This window comes from Antechinus flavipes, chromosome 1 (genome assembly GCF_016432865.1).
Source record: "Antechinus flavipes isolate AdamAnt ecotype Samford, QLD, Australia chromosome 1, AdamAnt_v2, whole genome shotgun sequence".
Taxonomy (NCBI): Eukaryota; Metazoa; Chordata; class Mammalia; order Dasyuromorphia; family Dasyuridae; genus Antechinus; species Antechinus flavipes.
The window spans coordinates 301,606,285-301,627,856 of NC_067398.1; the positions used below are offsets into that span (position 1 = coordinate 301,606,285).

Genomic DNA, 21,572 nt, shown 5'->3' on the forward strand with positions numbered 1-21,572 from the left:
TATGGAAAGGGATGTGGGAAAACTGGGACAATAATGCATTGTTGGTAGAGTTCTGAATTGATTTAACCATTCTGGAGAGCAATCTGGAATTACGTCCAAAGGGCCATAAAACTATGCATACCTTTTGACCCAGCAGTGCCATCACTGCTATCTCAAGGAAATCATAAAGGAGGGAAAAGGACCCATATGTGCAAAAATATTTATAGCAGCTATTTTTGTAGTGGCAAAGAATTGGAAAAGGATTGGATGCCCTTCAATTGGGGAATGGCTGAAGAAGCTGAGGTACATGAAAGTAATGGAATATTATTGTTCTATAAAAAGGATGAACAAGTTTATTATAGAAAAGCCTGGAAGATTTGCATGAAATGAAGCTGAGCAAAACAAGCAGAACCAGGAATAAATACATTGTACACAATAACAGCAACAATGTGCAATGATCTACTATGAAAGACTTGGTTCTTCTCAGCACTTCAGTGATCCAAAGCAATCCCAATGGACTTTGGATAGAAAATGCCATTTGTATCCAAAAATATATATATCTAGGGGACTGAATGTAAATCAACACATGCTATGTTCACTTCTTTTTTCTGCTTTTTAAAATTTCTCCTATCATTTTTCCCCTTTGCTCTGATTTTTCTCTCAACATGATTCATAAAGCAATGTATATTGCTTGCCCTCCAAAAGACCTTGAAGCCTACACTGAGGCTCAATGTTTTCTCTCTGTCCTTAAGGTTTCAAGGTTCACTTTATTTAGATCTCTCATTTCCTTTCATTGCACTTTATGTATTGTGTGTGTACATGATTTCTCTACCCTTCTCCTAGACCCTTTGCTCACTACCGAAAGCTCTAACTTCTGAAAGGACAGGAAGGATTAATTCAATCATACGAGTCCTTGAACTCTCATAGCATAATATATTGCAAATAATCATAATTTTAATATTTATATTTTAATAATACTTTAATTTTTACAAAGCACTTTCTTCACAATAGCCTTGTGATAGAGATATTAGAGATTTAATAAATGTTGGTTGAATTGAATTGCATTCTTTTTATTTTATAGCAATTCAACCAACGAGGGGACCAATGTAAAGAAATGCTGCAAGGGCTTCTGTATTGATATCCTGAAGAAGCTATCTCGGACTGTGAAGTTCACCTATGACCTCTACCTGGTGACCAATGGGAAGCATGGGAAGAAAGTCAATAACGTGTGGAATGGAATGATTGGGGAAGTAAGTGAGGTTAGGTAAAAAATCCCTTTAAAGGAAGATATGGGATTTGAAATTCAAGACAGTGGAAAAATAAGGAGTCTCTGATGAAGTAGTGAAATGCTCTCTTTTTTCTTGTCTGATTCCAGGTTGTGTACCATCGAGCAGTCATGGCAGTAGGGTCTCTGACAATTAATGAGGAACGTTCAGAAGTGGTGGACTTTTCTGTTCCTTTTGTGGAGACAGGAATCAGTGTCATGGTTTCCCGAAGTAATGGCACAGTATCTCCGTCTGCCTTTTTAGGTATAGTTCCTGCTTTTTAAAAAATAATGCTTTGGAACTGATTGACCATTAGAACAGAATCCTTGATAATTTTCTTTGATTTTTATGGATTAGGATCAATTGTGTATTCTCTCAGGGCATAGATCCCTATAAATGAATGTAGAGTAAAAATAGTGACAGCTTTCATAGTGTCTGGATAGTACCAATACTTCATTTATATTACTCTAGTTACCCAGTAATGACCATCTTTTTTTTTTTTTTTTTTTTTTAACTCTTCCCTTACTGGATATGATATATAGTTACATATTCAGACAATGACCTTGTGAGTTTATGGTAGAATACAATACTGATTTGCAGAAGCACTACAGAAAAGAGCATCACTCTCAATCCATTTGCAGCAACTAATAAAATACTCTTATGTTCTTGCATCTCTACTTAACATTTTCTAGTATGTTAGAAATTGTTTCTTTCTCATGCAGGATAAAGCACAAAAGGATAATATGAGTCTAACACTGTATGTGTGTTCCTTGGTTTTACTGAGAGGTATATTCTAAGAAATGTGCAAATTGATGTTGATGTTATGTTTTATGTTTTAAATGTGTAAGAGAACCAAATATTTAAGTTTTATGTTCTTGTGAAGGAAACTATTTTTATAATAGGAATTATTATCAATAACATGTTATATATCATGAATTATTATTCATTTTAATTACTATAATATGAATTATTATTAATATGTTTATAACATGAATTATTATCTTCCTCTTTTGTTTTTTAATTATAAAGGGTTTTTTAGGTGGGGATGGTATAAAATCATGGCTTATTTATGCTTTCTGTTCCCTTATTTTCTGGACAGTAGGTCTGTGGGCCCAAAGTAATATTTTTGTCTAGAATAGTCAAAGTCAAATAAGTCACAGCTGATAATTTTTGTTATTGGGGGATAGTCAAAGAAAATGCTGATTTAGCATGATGTTATCTTATATGGTTTGCTACATGGAACCATTATAAGAGCAGTGTGAGGGAACCTTAAGATCATGTTTCATTCCCAGGACTTGGGATTTAAACAGAATGACTTGTTCTTTCCCCTGGTTTACTAAATGAATACTATCAATGTTAGGAAAGCATTTTGGCTGGAAAAAAAGACACAAGAAGTAGTGAAATTAGACTCAAAGAGTTGATAAAGAAATTGAGCAATTCTTAAAGATTTATTAGAATCAGGATCTTCTGGACAGAAGCAGCTACACCCAAAGAAGGAACACTGGGAAATGAATATAAACTGCTTGCATTTTTGTTTTTCTTCCCGGGTTATTTATACCTTCTGAATTCAATTCTCCCTGTGCAACAAGAAAACTGTTCGGTTCTGCACACATATATTGTATCTAGGATGTACTGTAACCTATTCAACATGTAAAGGACTGCTTGCCATCTAGGGGAGGGGGTGGAGGAAGGGAGGGGAAAAATCAGAACAGAAGTGAATGCAAGAGATAATGCTGTAAAAAATTACCCTGGCATGGGTTTTATCAATAAAAAGTTATTTTAAAAAAAGAATCAGGATCTTCCAGATGTTTGAGTTTGGGGAGTATTGGGGAAAAGGGTTAGTTTCCTGTACTTACTAACATCAGGCAACATGCTTTTTGCTCAACCACCTTGGGTGAATCTGGAAAAGACTATGGAATCCCCATGCTAATAATAATAATAACAACAATAAATATATTTATATAATATTTAATGATTTAAGATCTACAAAGTTCTTTATCTATATATTATATATCATTTATTTACAAATACAGATCACACCCTAGTAAAAAATCCTCTTGGCAGACAGCCTATCTTAGGTTGAAGGCAACCAATGTACTTCAATTTCATTGGTGAATTAGGGGGATGCCTCCAGGCATGTTAAGACTTCCCCCAATGAAATGGGTGAATGAGAAAAAAATTCTGAGAGCATGGTCAGATATTGAAGATTCCAAGGTGCATCCTGGACTATAACCAGTATATTGAATTTTTTTGGTACTGATTTTGATGACTCTGGAAGAGAGAGTAACATTGACAATTTTGTGCAACTCTGCTTCATTTAAATCCTATTCACCCACAAATCTCATGTCACATCTTCAAAAAATGAAAGACAAACAATATTATGTATTATATTTGGGCTATTATTATTCTGAACTTACAAATGAGAAAATTGAGGCAGATGCAGTTTAGGTGACTTTTCCTGGAAGACATAGCTCTTAAGTATCTGAGTGAGGGTTCAAACCAGGTCTTCCTGACTGCAAGTCTAGTGTTCTATTTAAAATTCCACTCAGAGGTCAGGTATTCACTTCTTATTTCATTAGATAAGAGAGCAGCTGCCCATCAAAGATAATTGCTCAGAATCACAAAGGTAACAAGTCACAAAAGTAACAAGAATGGGGTTCAAACCCAAATGCATGATTCCAAACACAGTCTAGTTCCCATTATATAACATTGCCTCTCTTGAAATTTTTCCCCCGTTCACTTATACAGGGCATTAGCTTTAGGCAAGGCATAATCTGCTTCATTTTCCTGACTAAAATGTTGACTAGGAGAATTACAAGTGCTACTTTCCTCATGGAAACCCAAGGAATTGCTATTTTCATTTTCAGTAATCTATTAAGCTTTTGAAATCTATTCCACTTACTGGATTTTGCTCAACACTCATTATTCCAGTTGTGTAATCTCTATGTGTGGAAGACAGACTTTGAGAAATACACAGTCATTATCATTATTTCTTTCTCCTGAATTTTAAAATAGAGAAAGATTTCTCTGTGTTAAATTAGTTTTGCTTATTCTATGAAAATAGAACAATACCAAAAACATCTCTAGATTAAGCCATTGAAGAATTAATGATGAGAGTAAGGCTATTTTATTATTTTTAATCAATCATTAATTATCAGACATTTTGGAAGAAAATTTCAAAATCCCAAAGTTGGGTTCAGGATCTGAGAAATCTGAATGGGACACACAAGTAAATGAGTACCATCTATACTCTCATTGTTTTATTAGATCATAGGATATTAAAATCATAGATAGGTACTGAGGCTATCATTTTGTTTATAAGGAAAGTGAGATCGAGAAAGATTAAGGTCATACAGGTGACAAGCCTCAGAGTACACGTTTAGATGGAAGTCCTCTGGGTCCTCTTGCTAAGTTGTCTACTATTTTTATTCTGTTCTCTCATAGCCAACAAGATAAAAATGTTTGGCCTCTGATTAATGAAATTCACTTCTCTCAAGAGGAGAAGTGAAATAAATCTCGACTTTTCTCATAAACAAGGATCAACCATTTTGAACCTGGGTTCAATCTTCTTGCCCTATTTACTAACTTCCCAGAAGTGGTAACACATTGGCAAAAGAAAGATAAACCAAAATTCTGACTTTGAACATTTGATCAGATTTAGCAAAAATATACTTGCTTCTCATTTCTTTTGTATCTTAAAAAAAATAGAAAGATGTTTCTCTGCAGGCTTTTTTACCCAACATACTCAATATAATTTTTCTGGTTAGTAAATTACATCCTTCTTCCACTTGCTATATACTATCCTTATTAAGGGTCCTCATCCTTAGGTTGTGGATCTTGTAATGAAATCTGTCAGACCTATATTTTCCCATTCACTGGTGCAGTCATCTGGAAGAGCAGAATCATTCAGAATCTGATTATATTGTTCTTTCTTATTTTCTCTGTTCTCCTACTCATTCTCCCTCAAGGAAAAAAAAATCACTTTACTAGCTTACTTCCTAACCTTTCACAAATTAAGGCACTCTTTTTCACTAGAAAATTTTAACTGAAAGTTCCTGAAATACTGGGCTGGTATCTCTGGTGACATTTTCAATTTTTAAAAAAGTTCCGAAAATTTTATCCCTTGATTTCAGTAATAATGGGTCAACATATCTACCAGGGCCTGAATTCCTTTCTCATGTTAGAATTGTGGAGAGGTGTGATCACACTTCTGGACCAGTAAGCTTCTATTTAAGGTCCTTCTTCAATAATCTTTTCAGTGTTCTTTCTTGGTTGGGACTCTGGACAGTTTATCCTATCAGAAAGTGGACCAAAACAGATGATTTTTCAAGCTATCTTCTTAACATTTTTCCCTGCAAGACAGTCATCAATCCTAACTTGTGGTATTGGAACAGAGAGACATAGAGACAGAGAGACACACACACACATAGACACACAGAGAGAAACAGAGACAAAGACAGAGAAGATAAAGACAAAGCAAATTATTTTCATTGAAATCTCATATATGGATCTTGGTAGAAGAAATTTTCAATGATTCATGTTTTTTCATGATGCTGATAGGTACAGTTTTATACAATTGTATAACTACTGATATATATATATACATACACACACACACACAACAATATCCTCAACAAGGCAAGTTTTCATTTCATTTTATCTATAGTACCTCATTGTGTACCAGAGCATAGCTGTATTTAGACTTCTCTTTAGCTGTTCATCCTTATGAACCAAAATAGCTGTCCACCCAGATAACCTGGGTTTTGTTCTTGCATAACTTGGTAATGAGTAGATTAAAGCATTTTTAAGCTAGACATCTATATAATCTGTATACAAAATAAATGGAATCTCTTTCTTACATTATAGTGCAAATGGTACATGCATAATGGACTCCATTCAGTTGTATTTAAATCAATCCAACAACAGAAAAATCTTAAAAATATCGCTGTGTAGAGTTTATTTTTTCTGAGATAGTTCAAATATAAAAGTTTCTAGAGATAAGGATAGGTTTAATAAGGTAAATGTGCAAGTTCCCCTCTATCCTCTTAAACTTGTAAGACAGGGCATTCCTATTCTCTCTCTCTCTTTCTTTCCCTCTCTGCTTTTCTCCCTCCCACCCTTCCTGCTTCTTTTTCTTTCTCTTTCTCTTTCTCTGTCTCTGTCTCTGTCTCTCTGTCTCTCTGTCTCTCTGTCTCTCTCTCTCTCTCTCTCTCTCTCTCTCTACCTGTCTGTCTTTCCTTAGTTTTGCTCAAATTGTTCTGTATTCATAAATGCTACTCTTTCCTTTCTAGTTTATTTTAATGTCTGCATAACTTGCTAGGCTGGCCTGACATGAGCTTTCTAGAATTCTAGCATAAACAACTATATAATTCTAGTATAATTTAGTATAATCTTTGGGTCTCTTTTGCTACAGAACCTTTTAGTGCTTCTGTGTGGGTGATGATGTTCGTGATGCTCCTCATTGTGTCTGCCATGGCTGTTTTCATATTTGAATACTTCAGTCCAGTTGGCTATAACAGGAACTTAGCCAGAGGGAAAGGTAAGTATTCGTGTTTTACCAAATCAACCACCTATTCAGCATTCCTTTCCCCCTCCCCTTTTTTAGCTGTTTTATACATGGGATTAAAATGTTGTGTGGGTGCTTAATGAGCACTATTTGATGATGTGCTATTTCATTAGTGTTTAGCAAACTCTTTTTTTTTTCCTTAGAGAACACATTCCTCCCTCTGTAGTATATTATAACATTAGCTTTTGTTGGTTTTGTGATTTTTTTTTATATCTTAGTATGATCAACCCTATGGGTCACCTTGGATCTCTAAAGAAAAAAATAAAATGGAACACTGTGAGATCATTTTAGTATGATGTTAATGATTATTAGATTGATATCATCCAGCACTTTCAGTTTGCTTGGAAAGGTTTGAGATAGTTAAAATATATTTTAAAGATAAAAATTAGATTTTTCAGTGAAAATATTCTGCAAAAAGTAATTTTGAGTGCCCAGAAAAGACTGGAATTTAAAATATACTTCAAAGAACTTAGCTACATCAATTGACAATTGATTTATAAGTCAAAGAAAATAGAAATAATAGATGACATTTTTACTTTGAAGTAAAATTATATGAATTTTTTTACATTGCTAGATGAACGTCCATCAAGTGTTCAGGAATCATTGATCAAATAGCAGCAGAATATTTTTAATATCTTTTTGTTTGTTTATTTGCTTCTTTTGGTCTTTTTGAAATCTAGATAGAGCTCAGGCTAAAATTCTAGTTGTTATTTTGGGGCCTATTCTCATTGCTGATTGGCATAGAAAACTTGACCTGTTCTGTTTCCAGTGTTGGCTGTTTTTCTCTGCCTTAAGTAGCCTGATCCTAGAAAATCCCTGTATTAATGTGAGACTTAGTACAGACCTGATCATCTTTAGCAGTGCTGTACTTCAGCCCTCCCAAGCTCAATTAATTCACAGTCTCTTCAGAAGCAGGAATTATAAGTCTTTTACTTTAACAGAAAGAGGAGATATACATACATATACATATATATCCAGACACATATTGTATATATTATATGTGCATATACACGTATATATTATGATATGCCATAAAAATATATGTGAATATGTAACTATATCTATATACATATATGTATATGTTTTAGTATTGAAGGGAGGTATCAAATAGTATAAATAATTAGCTCCTTGAAATCTTTATTTGATTTTGTACTATATACTTCTATTGGGCTAAAAATTAATTCCTATATTTTATATAATTACAAAATTGAATTATACAGATTCAAATATATATGGCCACCCCAGGAGATTTTTTTTTTACTAATTTTGACCTAATTTTTATATACATAAAGATATATATCCATGTGTATATGCAAGCAAACATGGATTTATTTTTAAAAAATATTAAAATTAACCTTTCCTTTAAAAAAATCTCTTCTCTTTATAAAATGAAGACAAAAATTGATTTTCATTCAAAAATAGACAAAGAATTGAAAAGCTTTAAAATGTACTTTTTATAGACTATAAATTTCCCTCCTGATATATTTTCTTAGATTATTTTGTTTATTTGCATTTAAATGGTAGGAACATTTTAGTCTTTTTAATTTATTATTATTATTATTATTTGCTGAGGCAATTGGGCTTAAATAACTTGCTTAGGGTCACACAGCTAGTTAGTGTTAAGTGTCTGAGGCTAGATTTGAACTCAGGTCCTCTTGACCTAGCTGCTGCCATTTTAGTCTTTTTAAAAGAGCTTGTAGTTATCAGATAGAATGGGATTCAAAGACCAGAAGTTGTGTGATATGTGACTTTCTTTATGATGCACTATTGAAATGAATTCTTACTGTGCAGTGTGAGAACTGACTTCCCTTCCTCTGTTTCTTAATGTTTCTATTTGGGAAACTTTTTACTATCGTTTAATTTCTACATCATGTGTACTCTATATTTGAGCCTGATGGATGGAAATAGCCAGGAATACTTGGATTAACATGCCAAATATTGGTCTAGCTGAATTTCATGAAGCTTTTAAGAAACTGTGTTAGATCAATAATGAATCAGTTTCTCAGAAAGATTTTTGCAAGGAGCTCTTGAGTTTATTAAGAAGATTGGTTTACTAAAATGAAAACTAAATCCCTCACTAAAACTGGTTGTAACGTTATTTCCCATTCAAGTCTAGATATTGCATACCCAGTTTCCATTTATATTGCAAAGAAAGAAGGAAAAAATCCATTATGATAGAAATGTATGAAGAATATTATTTTTTAAGAGTAGGTAATGTATTACATGTGTACTCTATAGTGAAAGTAGGAGGCCTATTTCTTTTCATGTACTCTATAATAGACTACTAAACCATATATCTACTTTTAGCTCCTCCCTCATTCAGATTATCCTTCCTTTGTGGAACCCTAGTTTTGTCACCTTCCTACTTAGAAATCCTCAATGGCTTCCTACTGTCTACAGATTAAAATGGAAATTCATTAGTGTGGCATTGAAGGCATTACAATTTCTTTCCAACCAATGTTTTAGCCTTGTGTCTAGAAATCATAGCAGAGATCTGATCTATCCTTCAAGGCCAATCTTGAATTCCATATCCTCTATTAAAATTGCTCTCATATTACCACTGAAAAATTCATCCCTTCTTCCTTTGATTTCTTAGGAAATTTTATCTGCATCTATCTTAGACATTTGTCAATCAACATTTTTTCAACACTTTCTGATAGGAAATGTACTGGGCAGCAAGTATTCAAAAGATGAAAACGTAGCCTCTGCACTCAAGGTTTTTATGTTCTACTGAGAAAGTTTATAATAAATTCTTCTACTACTCTGTTAGTTTCTTAAAGTCAAGAACTAGATCTTTGGATTCTCCTCCCTCTCCTCCCCAACCCTAGCCCTTCCAAACTCTGCTTCCTAGGTATCCTACACAGAGCCTTTCACAAAGGATCATAGTAAATAGGTAAATGGATTTCAGATGCTGGCTCAGTTGTTGACCTTTAATATGGGGTTTCTCAATCGTGTGTGTGTGTGTGTGTGTGTATGTGTGTGTGTGTTAATGATGGAGCTCTCTAGCAGTCTGGTAAGGTTTCAGGAACTCAGAATAACTTTAAAACAAAATAATTGAAAGAAATGCAAAATTATAGTTAAAAGTTTGCAAAAATGTAATCGTGTTTTCTATTTGTTTGTGAGTCCCTGAAATCTACCCATGGACCCAGGAGTAGCAACTTTAATATTATTTGTTATTATAGAATTGTCATTAGCAGAAAGATTGACCCAGAATTTTCCTACAAAATTTTGAAAGATTCTTATGATGTGCTTTTTTCTCCAAAATACTTTTCAGCTCCACATGGACCTTCTTTTACTATTGGAAAAGCTGTATGGTTGCTCTGGGGCCTGGTCTTCAATAATTCTGTGCCTGTTCAGAACCCAAAAGGGACCACCAGCAAAATCATGGTGTCTGTTTGGGCCTTCTTTGCGGTCATTTTCCTGGCCAGTTACACTGCCAACCTGGCTGCCTTCATGATTCAAGAGGAATTTGTTGACCAGGTGACTGGCCTAAGTGATAAAAAGGTAGGTGGTTTCCAGTGGACATGTGTGGTCACTGATTCTTTATGTATGACTTAATCTAACAAGGTAACTACTTCTGCTGTTATAAAATTGATGTGTTTGAGATAACAATACTTAGTTCAAAATAAACATGTGACAAATTCACGACTATTTTCTTTGACAGAGGATAGATATATTTAGGAAAAGAAATTACAGACAAATGAAGGATGAAATAGACATGGTAAGTATGAAATAGAGTTATGAGAACATATAAATATAAAAGGAAAAAACACAAATTCCCCAGAAGAATTCACAATTAACCATGAGAAAGGAAATACTCCATGAGGTGGGTGAAAACCATTGTCTGGCATGTTAGACTGATCAGAGCTAGCTAGAGCTAATGACACCATTAGAAGGAAGGCACTATGAGGAAGAGAAAGAGAGTACCTCATAGTGGGCTTAGTATTGAAAAGAATTTAGCAAAGAATTTCATCATTAAGTAAATCTTTTATAGAGGAAATTTACTTTTAGGGGTTTCTCTCAGTGATACCAGAGAAGTAAAAACAACAACTCTGAGAGAGAGGGGATCAAGGAGGAGAGGTTGTGCCATGGAGCTTAAAGGTGGAGGAATCAAGCTAGATTAAATATACCTGGCAGATCAGTTTCCAAACCTGTCTAAAGATATGCTAATCAATATCTCAAAAGTTTGTTTGAAGATACCCAGGCTAGGGATGGACTATGGGGATTGCTAAAGTGTTCCCTTCCAGATAGTCTGATAATAGTTATTTCCTGACAAGGGAAGAGAGTCACATCAAAATGAAAGTATATAAAATATGAAAAAGTCACATCAATCCTGTATATCTACCTAACTAGACAAGCCATATGCATTAGTGTTATGGTTTTTCTTTTTAATTGGATAGGAAGCTCCCCTAGGTTGAGGTCTTTCTAGGACAAACACAAACCATCTTTTCCCTCCCTCCTCCCCCATGTAAAATCAGTTTCCAAATACAGTAATAATATGACAATGTAATATTTATACAGGCTTTAAAGGGCTTATGTACACATGCATGTAATGAGCTGAGGCTTGAGTTGATGCACTGAGGTCCCAAGTAATTGGACCATACTCTATTAATATATATGCTTGGAGAAAGAATGGCCCCCACCCATTCTTTGTGCAAGTCCTGATGTGTTGTATAGGAAATGGCGATTTTGGTGGGTGGAGGCAGGGGAGGGGAAAGGGACATGGAAAGGGAGACTGCTGGCTGGCATCTTGTTGCAGCTGCTCACATTGCTATCGCGACCCCCTCCTTCACCTCCGATTCTCCTTCACCTTTGATCCTTTTTTACCTTCACTAAGAATAAAGATCTATGAGTTTCCCCTAACCTGAATTGCTGACTCTGGCTGATTTGAAATACGTGGTCATCACACATGCATACACACATACAGGCACACGCGCACGCACACACACACACACACACACACACACACAGAGGCCTTATTTCATTTGATTCTCACAGCACCTCTGTGAAGTAGGAGGTAGTATTGTTATTCCTGTTTTACAAATGAAGAAACTCACGCTAAAAGAAATTGTGATTTGCTCATAATCATACAACTAATTAGAGTCTAAGGCAGAATTTGAACTCTATTCTTCTTGACATCAGACCCAGTGCTCTAATCATTGCACATCCAGCTATCTAATAACTCCCAAGTTCTATATAAACTGTTTAATGATGATATTTTATGAGTGTTAGTTGGTAGAAAACCTATTACAGGTTGAATGATGACATTTTACACCTTGATTGGCAGTGTGCTCAGTGGAAGAAATATCCAATAGAGTAGGAAAAAAAAAGAGAGTCGGATTAGGAAAACAGCAATAACAACAATAAGAGCTAACACTTATCTAGCATTTATTGTGTCCCAGGCACTGTACTAAATGGTTTACAATGATTATCTCATTTGATTTTCATAGTCCTGAAAGGGAGATGCTGTTATTACCCCTATTTTATAGATGAAATAAGAAAGACTGAGAGATATTAAATTACTTTCTCAGAGGCATACATCTAAGGCAGGATTTAAACTCAGATCTTTCTGTCCCTCTGACTATAGCTCTCATTAGAATATGTGACTTGACCAGGGCACTTTTCTTAACCTCATTTCTCTCATCTATGAAATAAGGGAGTGGAATTCAGTGTCTTAGGATTAAGGTCTTTTTTGAGCTTCACCTTTTACCTTTAAATCTATCTAAATCTATACATCTAACTCTTTTCTAAACAAAACCCTCATATTTAGGAGAAAGAAAAAAATAGGTTGTGTATACCATAACATCCTCAAATTTCAATAGGAAATTCCTCCATGGACATTTGACTCCAGAAGCTTGGGCAAGGCAAATCATTAACTTTGTTCACTAAATTGCAATTTCTGCCTATTTAAAGTGAGCACAAAAGCACCTGTTTGAGAACCCATCAAACCAAAAGTAATGACTGTAGAACAGCTAGTCAAGTTTTAAGTGGCTATTCAGAAGTGTTCTTGCAAAGGAAGAAAAGAGGAAAATGAGCCTGACACATCTTTGAATTTTAGGTTTAGGACACAAAAATGAACTGCCTGTATACTCATCAACTTCATAGCTTTAGGATTGCCAGTGTTAGCAGTCACATTGTGCATGGATCATTTGCCTCTCTTCATAAAATCTTACTAGTCTTGCAGAATTCCTCTTTGTCACTGACATATGTTTGCCTTATTTGCATGAATCAGCAGAGGTTTAGAGAGAAAGGCAATCATTAGTCAGCAATACTTACTCACATATTGAGCAAAATGCTAAGATAGAACGTCATGGAGGTATGGTGAAAGAGTGGGAAAGAGATTTCAGTTTCTAAAGAGAAGACAAGCAACTGGAATACAAGATACACATCTGGCAAACATCTGCATAACAATGGCAATTGAAAGCATATGAGCAGATTTCCTGAAGTGAATGTGAAGAACAAAGGACCAGGAACTGAGTCTTTCAAGATGTTTATGAAGAGGACACAGAAACTCAATGATTAGAGAAGGCAATTACTGCATTATTACAGTAGTGGCATGGAATCTAAAGAGAAAATTTTAGGAAGAAAGAATTAAAGTCTCTTACTATTAAAAAACAGAAGGGATAAACATATATGCATATATACATAGATATACACACATATGTATATATATGATATATCTTATATATACCATTTAACTTTCATCTCTCTTCTCCTTAATATTTATTTCCAAAGTCAAAAAAAAAAAATCCTTTGCCACTGGGATTGTTAAAGTTTGTGGGAGAAATAATTAGAATCCATATTAACTTGACTATCCTGCTGTGACTGGGAAACACCTAACAATGCTTGCTGCATCCTCATGAGATTCAGATCTGCTTCAGTGCTCAGATGTTATATAGAAAAGTAGATAGATCTTTTAATTAAATGTGTGATACCATTAAATAAGCAATAGAATTCATTGAGTAAGTCAGTTTAGTGTTAAGTTTAATAGCAGAGGTACTTGAGAAGACCTGTGAAATAAAATGTATATTGAATCAATTTATTTTAATTCTGTACACAAGTAGTTTCCACAGTGAATATCTGTGTAATAAATTGTGTTTACTGACTGTTTAAATTACATAGCAAGTATTTTTTATATTTTTTATTAGATTAATAGTTGTTAGTTTAAAAAAAAAAAAACCTTCCATTCAAGGAAAGTGCCTCAACTATGGCATGAAGGTGATTCTGGCAAATGAATTTCTTCATCTGTCCTCTAGGACTGAGGTTGTTTACTACAATTATTCAAAATTCAATTACTCTTTTCCCCCAAAATATAATTTATGCCTATCTTTGTTTTTTATTTCAACTATATGTTCCAAAATATCTTTTCCCCACTTCACATCTTAGAGTCTTTTTTTTTGAGAAAGAGGGGGTGGTGGTGGTGCAGACAGACATAGACACAGATAGTTAACCACAATGAAAAAGTTTAATATTATTCTGTGTTGTTCTATACCTGCCACATCCAATGAAAATCCTCTACCTTTGCAAAGATGTGAAGACATGTTGTACGGGGGGAGAGGGGATGCAGAAAATACTTTCTCATATCTCTTTCAGATATAGTTATTTTAATTTTAGTCTTCTTTTTATTGTTTAATTGTTGTTTATTCCTCTTCCATTGTTGTATTCACTGTGTATAGTATTTTCATGATTCTTCTTATTTCATTTTTATTTCTATTTTTATCTTTCTTCCCATACTTCTCTGAATTATTTCTTCCAACAGAGTGTCATTCAATGACATCTAAATAAAAACTAGTTAAGCAAATTTCTCAATTAATGTGCATCTACTTTATTTCCTGTTTTTCTTTACTACAAAAAAGTTCTGCTATAAATATTTCAATTCATATAGAGCCTTTCTTTTTGTCGTTGAATTCCTTGAGGGTAGTGGTTGAATCAGTGAGTGAAAGGAATAGCATGTTAGTTATTTTGCTTTAAAAAAAATCTAGTTCCTCAATTTTGGTCTCTTTCAAGAATGAAAAAAATGGATAGAAATATTAGGAAGGTTTATTAGTAGTCATTCCCATTAAATTCCTAGTTAATACAACTAGCATGTTTTGTGGCATAGCACTGGACAATTTGAGTGGAATAGTATAAATCTTTTGTAGAGAGAAATGGAAAGGTATTTATGGCCAATCATCCATTATTTATTTTTTTAAATTACTTTTCTTATGCCTATAACCTGACTAATTTTATTTAAAAAATAGTATTTTAGTCTTTTATATATTATTTACCCCATTAACATTGTGATTTATTTATAGATTTTATTTCAGAGATTTTTTGCTTTTCAGATAAATATTGGTAGGCAAAAGAAGAGTTTTGAATCTGCTAGAATGTGATCCTGTATGTGCGGGATGGGATGCTAGACCCCCTTACCCAAATTTCTACTCAGAGGCATCTCCAGATACAAACAAAAAGCATTTATTTGGACTTTGCAAGGAAAGGGCCAATCACATCAATTATATGAAATCCAGAATGGTGTGTGGCCCATGGCGGAAAAAGAGAATGAATTTTATATCAAAAAAGACATGAATTTAACCCCTCTTCCTGTTGATTTATAAATTCATTGGATGGGCTGAAAAGGAAGTAACCACTGACCAATGGTCAGCAATGCTGTCTACTTTGTAGAGATCACGTGACTTCCTGAAGTTTAGGCATAGGGTTTGATCTTTTCTTCCCTACATTCCTCTGAGAATAAAGGATCATATGACTTCCTGAAACTTAGACCTAAGGTCCTACAGTCTCTGAGAAATTTCCAACATTGAATCTTAAAACTTGTAAGGTGCTTAGTGATCATCTAGTCCAAATTATCATTTTACAGGTGAAGAAACTGAGGCTAAATACAATTTGTTACTCATCAACTCCTCCACTCCCATTCAACAAACTCTAGTGGCTCTGTATGACCTCCAGAATAGGAAAAAAATCATATATATGGATATTTTCCACTTCCCCTTTAAGCAAATGCTTTCACTCTTTTGGATTTTGGATAAATCTTCAATTTATCATTTGTACATATCTGTTTCCACATTATCTTCTTTATTAAACTGTGAAAAATAGGGACAGATTTTTGTCTTGCTGTGTATTTCCATCATTTAGCACAATGTCTGGTTTATGTTACCTGCTTAATTAAATATTTGTTGATTGATATACTTTTCTTTAAAAAATGGAAAGAGCAGGGACTTCTGGCCAAGATGCCAGAGAGGAGGCACACAGCTATGTAAGCTTCGCATTTTCTCTCAGAATCCATTTCATCACAAGCCTCTGAATTAATGCTTGACTGAAAAAAAAAACCCACAAATAGTTACCAAGAGAAGACATCCTTGAAATTCGCCAGGAAAGGTCTGTTTTTGCTCGAGGGCGGGACAGTTTTAGATTGGGCTCAGGCTGAGGGCAGGCAGCAGCAGCAGTGAGAGCCCATCAGGCAGCTCACAGCCGAGCAGACCAGAGGGGGGTGGGGTGTGATCACAGCCGTCTCTGTGCGGGGAGCTTTGCTACAGGATTGGATACTTTGCCCTGGCAGCAAGCCAGCAGCCCAGCAGAGAAGCTAAAAACACCTGGGGGTGAAGAATACAACCCCAAACAGCTGGAGTCTCTTGGTACCTGGCCACCCCTCCCCCACAGTGTCTCAGCACGCTCTAGGAGTCTCGGAGCGCAGGCGCAGCACAGTCCTGCTAGTGCCTCGCTGCTGCCCCTGCAGTCTGTAGAGGAAGCTCGATAATACCACCCAGCCCCTTCCCCCAAAAAAGCAGACTCCATTTAGGGTTTTTTCTTTTTTTTTTTTCTTTGCTAGTTTGTCTTTTGATTCTTCTCTGACAAAATTAGCAAAAAATTGAAAAGGACCTTAACCCTTGACAGCATCTATATGGATAGAGAGCAGACTCTAAAGCCTGAGGAGACTAAAAACAGACTGTCTACAGGTGAATCCCCAAAGGAGGCAATCATCTGTTGCTCAGCACAGATGAATTTCATAGAAGAAATTAAAAAGGCTCTCACAAGAGAGCTAGAAGAAAAGTGGGAAAAGGAGAGGGAGGCTTGGCAAGAGAGTCTGGAGAAGTCATCCCACTCATTTAAAGACAGAGTGGATAAAGAAATCAAATCCTTAAAAAATAGGATTAGTGAACTGGAAACAGAAAACAACTCTCTAAAAATAAAATTGGTGAAATGGAAAAAAATTCCATAGAACAAAAGAACTCAATTGGACAATTAGAAAAAGATATTTAAAAAGTGAGTGAAGAAAATACTTCATTGAAAATCAGAATCGAACAAATGGAATTGAATGATTTGAGGAGACAAGAAGAATCAGTCAAGCAAAACCAAAAAAATCAAACAATGGAAAAGAATGTCAAATACCTTCTTGGGAAAACAACAGACCTGGAAAATAGATCCAGGAGAGACAATCTGAGAATTATTGGACTCCTTGAAAAATATGATGAAAAAAAGAGCCTGGAACTATTTTCCAGGAAATTATCAAAGAGGACTGCCCAGAAGTCATAGAAACAGAGGGTAAAATAGACATTGAAAAAAATCATCAATCACCTACTGAAAGGGATCCTAAAATCAAAACAACAAGAAATATAGTGACCAAATGCCAGAACCCTCAGATGAAGGAAGAAATACTGCAAGCAGCTAGAAAAACCCAATTCAAATATAGAGGAGCCACAAAAAGGATCACCCAGGATCTAGCAGCATCCACATTAAAAGATCGAAGGGTCCAGGGAAAAAGATGGACATTCAATGAAATAAGCAAATTTCACCTATTTTTGATGAAAAAAAAACAGAACTTAACAAAAAATTTGATCTACAAATATAGAACTCAAGAGAAACCTAAAAAGGTAAAAATAAACCTTGGGAATTATATTTCTGCTATAAAGATATATAATATGGAACAATAAAAAGTCAAGAATCTCAAGGGAATTAATGAAAAAAATCAAATGAAGGCTTAGCTGTACCTGATCTAAAATTATATTATAAAGCAGCAGTCACCAAAACCATTTGGTATTGGCTAAGAAATAGATTAGTGGATCAGTGGAATAGGTTAGGTTCACAAGACAGAATAATCAACTATAGCAATCTAGTGTTTGACAAACCCAAAGATCCTAACTTTGGGGATAAGACTTTATTATTTGATAAAAACTGCTGGGATAACTGGAAATTAGTATGGCAGAAATTAGGCATGGACCCACATTTAACACCGTATACCAAGATAAGATCAAAATGGGTCCATGATCTAGGCATAAAGAATGAGATTATAAATAAATTAGAGGAACATAGGATAGTTTATCTCTCAGACTTGTGGAGGAGAAAGAAATTTGTGACCAAAGATGAACTAGAAACCATTACTGATCACAAAATAGAGAATTTTGATTATATCAAATTAAAAAGTCTTTATACAAACAAAACTAATGAAAACAAGATTAGAAGGGAAGCAACAAACTGGGAAAACATCTTCACAGTTAAAGGTTCTGATAAGGCCTCATTTCCAAAATATATAGAGAATTGACTCAAATTTATAAGAAATCAAGCCATTCTCCAATTGATAAATGGTCAAAGGATATGAACTGACAATTTTCAGATGATGAAATTGAAACTATTACCACTCATATGAAAGAGTGTTCCAAATCACTATTGATCAGAGAAATGCAAATTAATCCAACTCTGAGATATTACTACACACCTGTCAGATTGGCTAAGATCTGGGACAGGAAAAAATAATGATGAATGTTGGAGGGGATGCGGGAAAACTGGGACACTGATGCAGTTGTGAACGAATCCAACCATTCTGGAGAGCAATCTGGAATTATGCCCCAAAAGTTATCAAACTGTGCATGCCCTTTGATTCAGCAGTGTTACTCCTGGGCTTATATCCCAAAGAAATACTAAAGAAGGGAAAGGGACTTGTATGTGCCAAAATGTTTGTGGCAGCCCTGTTTGTAGTGGCTAGAAACTGGAAATTGAATGGATGCCCATCAATTGGAGAATGGCTGAGTAAATTGTGGCATATGAATGTTATGGAATATTATTGTTCTGTAAGAAATGACCAGCAGGACGAATACAGAGAGGCTTGGAGAGACTTACATGAACTGATGCTGAGTGAAATGAGCAGAACCAGGAGATCATTATACACTTCAACAACGATACTGTATGAGGATGTATTCTGATGGAAGTGGATTTCTTTGACAAAGAGACGTAACTCAGCTTCAATTGATAAATGATGTACAGAAGCAGCTACACCCAAAGAAAGAACATTGGGAAATGAATGTGAACTATTTGCATTTTTGTTTTTCTTCCTGGGTTATTTTTTACCTTCTGAATCCAATTCTCCCTGTGCAATAAGAGAACTGTTCAGTTCTGCAAACATATATTGTATCTAGGATATACTGCAATATATTTAACATATATAGGACTGCTTGCCATCTAGGGGAGGAGGTAGAGGGAAGGAGGGGAAAAATCGGAACAGAAGTGAGTGCAAGGGATAATGTAAAAAAATTACCCTGGCATGGGTTCTGTCAATAAAAAGTTATCATAAAATAAAATTTTTTAAAAAAGAAATTTTACATTATAAAGAGACCTTTAATATTTATTTAAATAACCCCACCATATTGGAAAAAAACCTAATGTAACTTTTTGTAAGAGATCAAGACAACCACTGGCTTCCTAAACTCTAAGGGTAACTAGAATTAGAATTTGGCTTAAGATGTTTGGTGGTAAGGGATAATTGGAAAAAACAGCATGTAAAGAAAAATTAATCAATAAACACAGGGATACTCACAGACCAAGGAGCTACTGACTCACTGGCTGTCCCTTGGATTGTTTCTATTTCACAGACTGAAGATGATAGTAGAAGTCCAGAACTCAGAAATTAAAAGTATATGTCCTAGAAGAAAACATTATTTATTTGATAGATTTTAAGGTCATTTTGTATTTTGTGAGCCTTGTTGTAGTGACTCACCATCCCAGTTTGATCATAGTTAGAAGTTTACTCATTCTATTTCCACCTAATAAGAAATATAATTTATATTAGTCTAATAGAAGACATTGTGGATTTAAAGGAAGCAGGTAAGCAATGCAATGGAGAGTGTCAGGCCTGAAGTCAGAAAAACTCATCTTTCTGAGTCCAAATTTAGCTTCAGACACCTACTAGCTGTGTGACCCTATTTGCCTCAGTTTCCTTCTATCAAATGAGTTATGTAAAATGGTAAACCAAACCAGTAATTTTGCCAAGAAGATCGCAAATGAAGTTATAAAAAGTTAGTCATGGCTGAAAATGACTAAATAATAATAATTGGGTATGGAGGAGGATATTAAAGTATGTAATCAACAAAAAAACAAATTTTTCTATGTGGCATAGTATTGAAATTAAAACATTTATTAAGCCATCACCACGTACTTTGAAATATGTTAAGTTCTGAGGATAAAAAGAAAGGCAAAAATTGACCTCATTCTCCAGGAACATACATTTTAATGGAGGAGACAGCATGTAAATAGTTATGTATATATCTAAAAGTTAAAGGCATTAGCATGGTATACAGAAGAGGGAGGACTAGAAAAGGATTCTTGAGCTGAATCTTGAGGTAAACAGAACAAGAGGGAAGAGAATAAGACATTCCATGCATGGGGGACAACTGGTACAAAGGCAGGGAGGTGGAAAGATGCAGTGACATACTTGACAGAGTACAAGTAGAATGGTGTAGCTGGATCATGGAGTAGAGGGTAGTAAAGTGTAAGACTTAAAAGATAAGAAGGGACAGGTTATGAGAAACTTTAAATGCCAAATAAAATTTTACATATGATGCTTCAGGTAATAGGGAGCTAGTGAAGCTCTTTAAGCAAGCTGAGTAAGATGGTCAGACTGAGGCTTTATAAAAATCTCCTTGTCAGCTACGAGTACTGGCTGGATAAAGTAGGGAGAATTTTGAGATAGGGATATTCCAGGTGAGAGGTGAGGAGGGATTGAATTAGATCTGAGAATATGTTACTGGAGACAAGGGGATACACAAAGATATAAATAGAAAGATATGTGAGCATCTTCAAATTAAATAAACCACAAAGTAATATAGTATCAAATAGATATGCCTGTGTTTTCTTCAGGTGTACAGGAAGATATGCAAATGCCCACAATTTCAGGAACTCATTGTTTCAATGAGATCAGACAAGGCCTTGTAGAAATTATATTAGGAGCACAAAGAGACTTTACTTTGTTATTATCTGCTGGTACCAGTCCATAGAATTTTGAGGTATTATGGAGAGAAATAGAAGATAAACTCCTAGAAAATTTTTCATCGCTGTATCCTAATAACTTGCATATTACCTAGGAAAAAGTGAATTCTTAATGGATGTTTGTTGATTGATTGATTGATTGCAAGAATAATAAATAGTAGCATTCTTAAGGTGTTGTGTGGTCCTAGCCAAATCCTATGGTCTGTTTCATCCTCTTCGACATTTTTATATAGGTGAAATGAGGGAGTGCAGGCTGAACCAAATGGTCCCTGATATTCTGTCCTCCTTCAATTATTCTATTCCTGAGCATTGGCTTGAAGAAACAAAGTCAAAAATCAATACTCAGCTAAAGCAGTGTTTGTAAAATTGAGGAAGAGATCTTGTTGTTCATCTTTTGGTGAGGTGGGAAAATGCCAGTAGGTGCAAAAACTGTCTTGAATCTTTTAGTAAGGTTGTTTGCTTGTATCTACAGACATGTAAAGCAGAAGAAAAGAAAGCAACATTTAAAAAGC

General features: G+C 34.8%; 1 protein-coding gene across 2 annotated transcripts in view; it reads left to right on the forward strand.

Moving 5' to 3' along the window:
* GRIN2A (glutamate ionotropic receptor NMDA type subunit 2A) overlaps positions 1–21,572 on the forward strand; it is a 494,246-nt gene that overhangs the window by 390,737 nt on the left and 81,937 nt on the right. For both annotated transcript variants that reach the window (XM_051963532.1, XM_051963522.1), the window contains exons 7-10: positions 1,061–1,229; positions 1,355–1,508; positions 6,658–6,783; positions 10,085–10,314. In XM_051963532.1, coding sequence (XP_051819492.1) covers positions 1,061–1,229; positions 1,355–1,508; positions 6,658–6,783; positions 10,085–10,314 — 679 coding nt within the window. The remainder of the gene's footprint in view (positions 1–1,060; positions 1,230–1,354; positions 1,509–6,657; positions 6,784–10,084; positions 10,315–21,572) is intronic.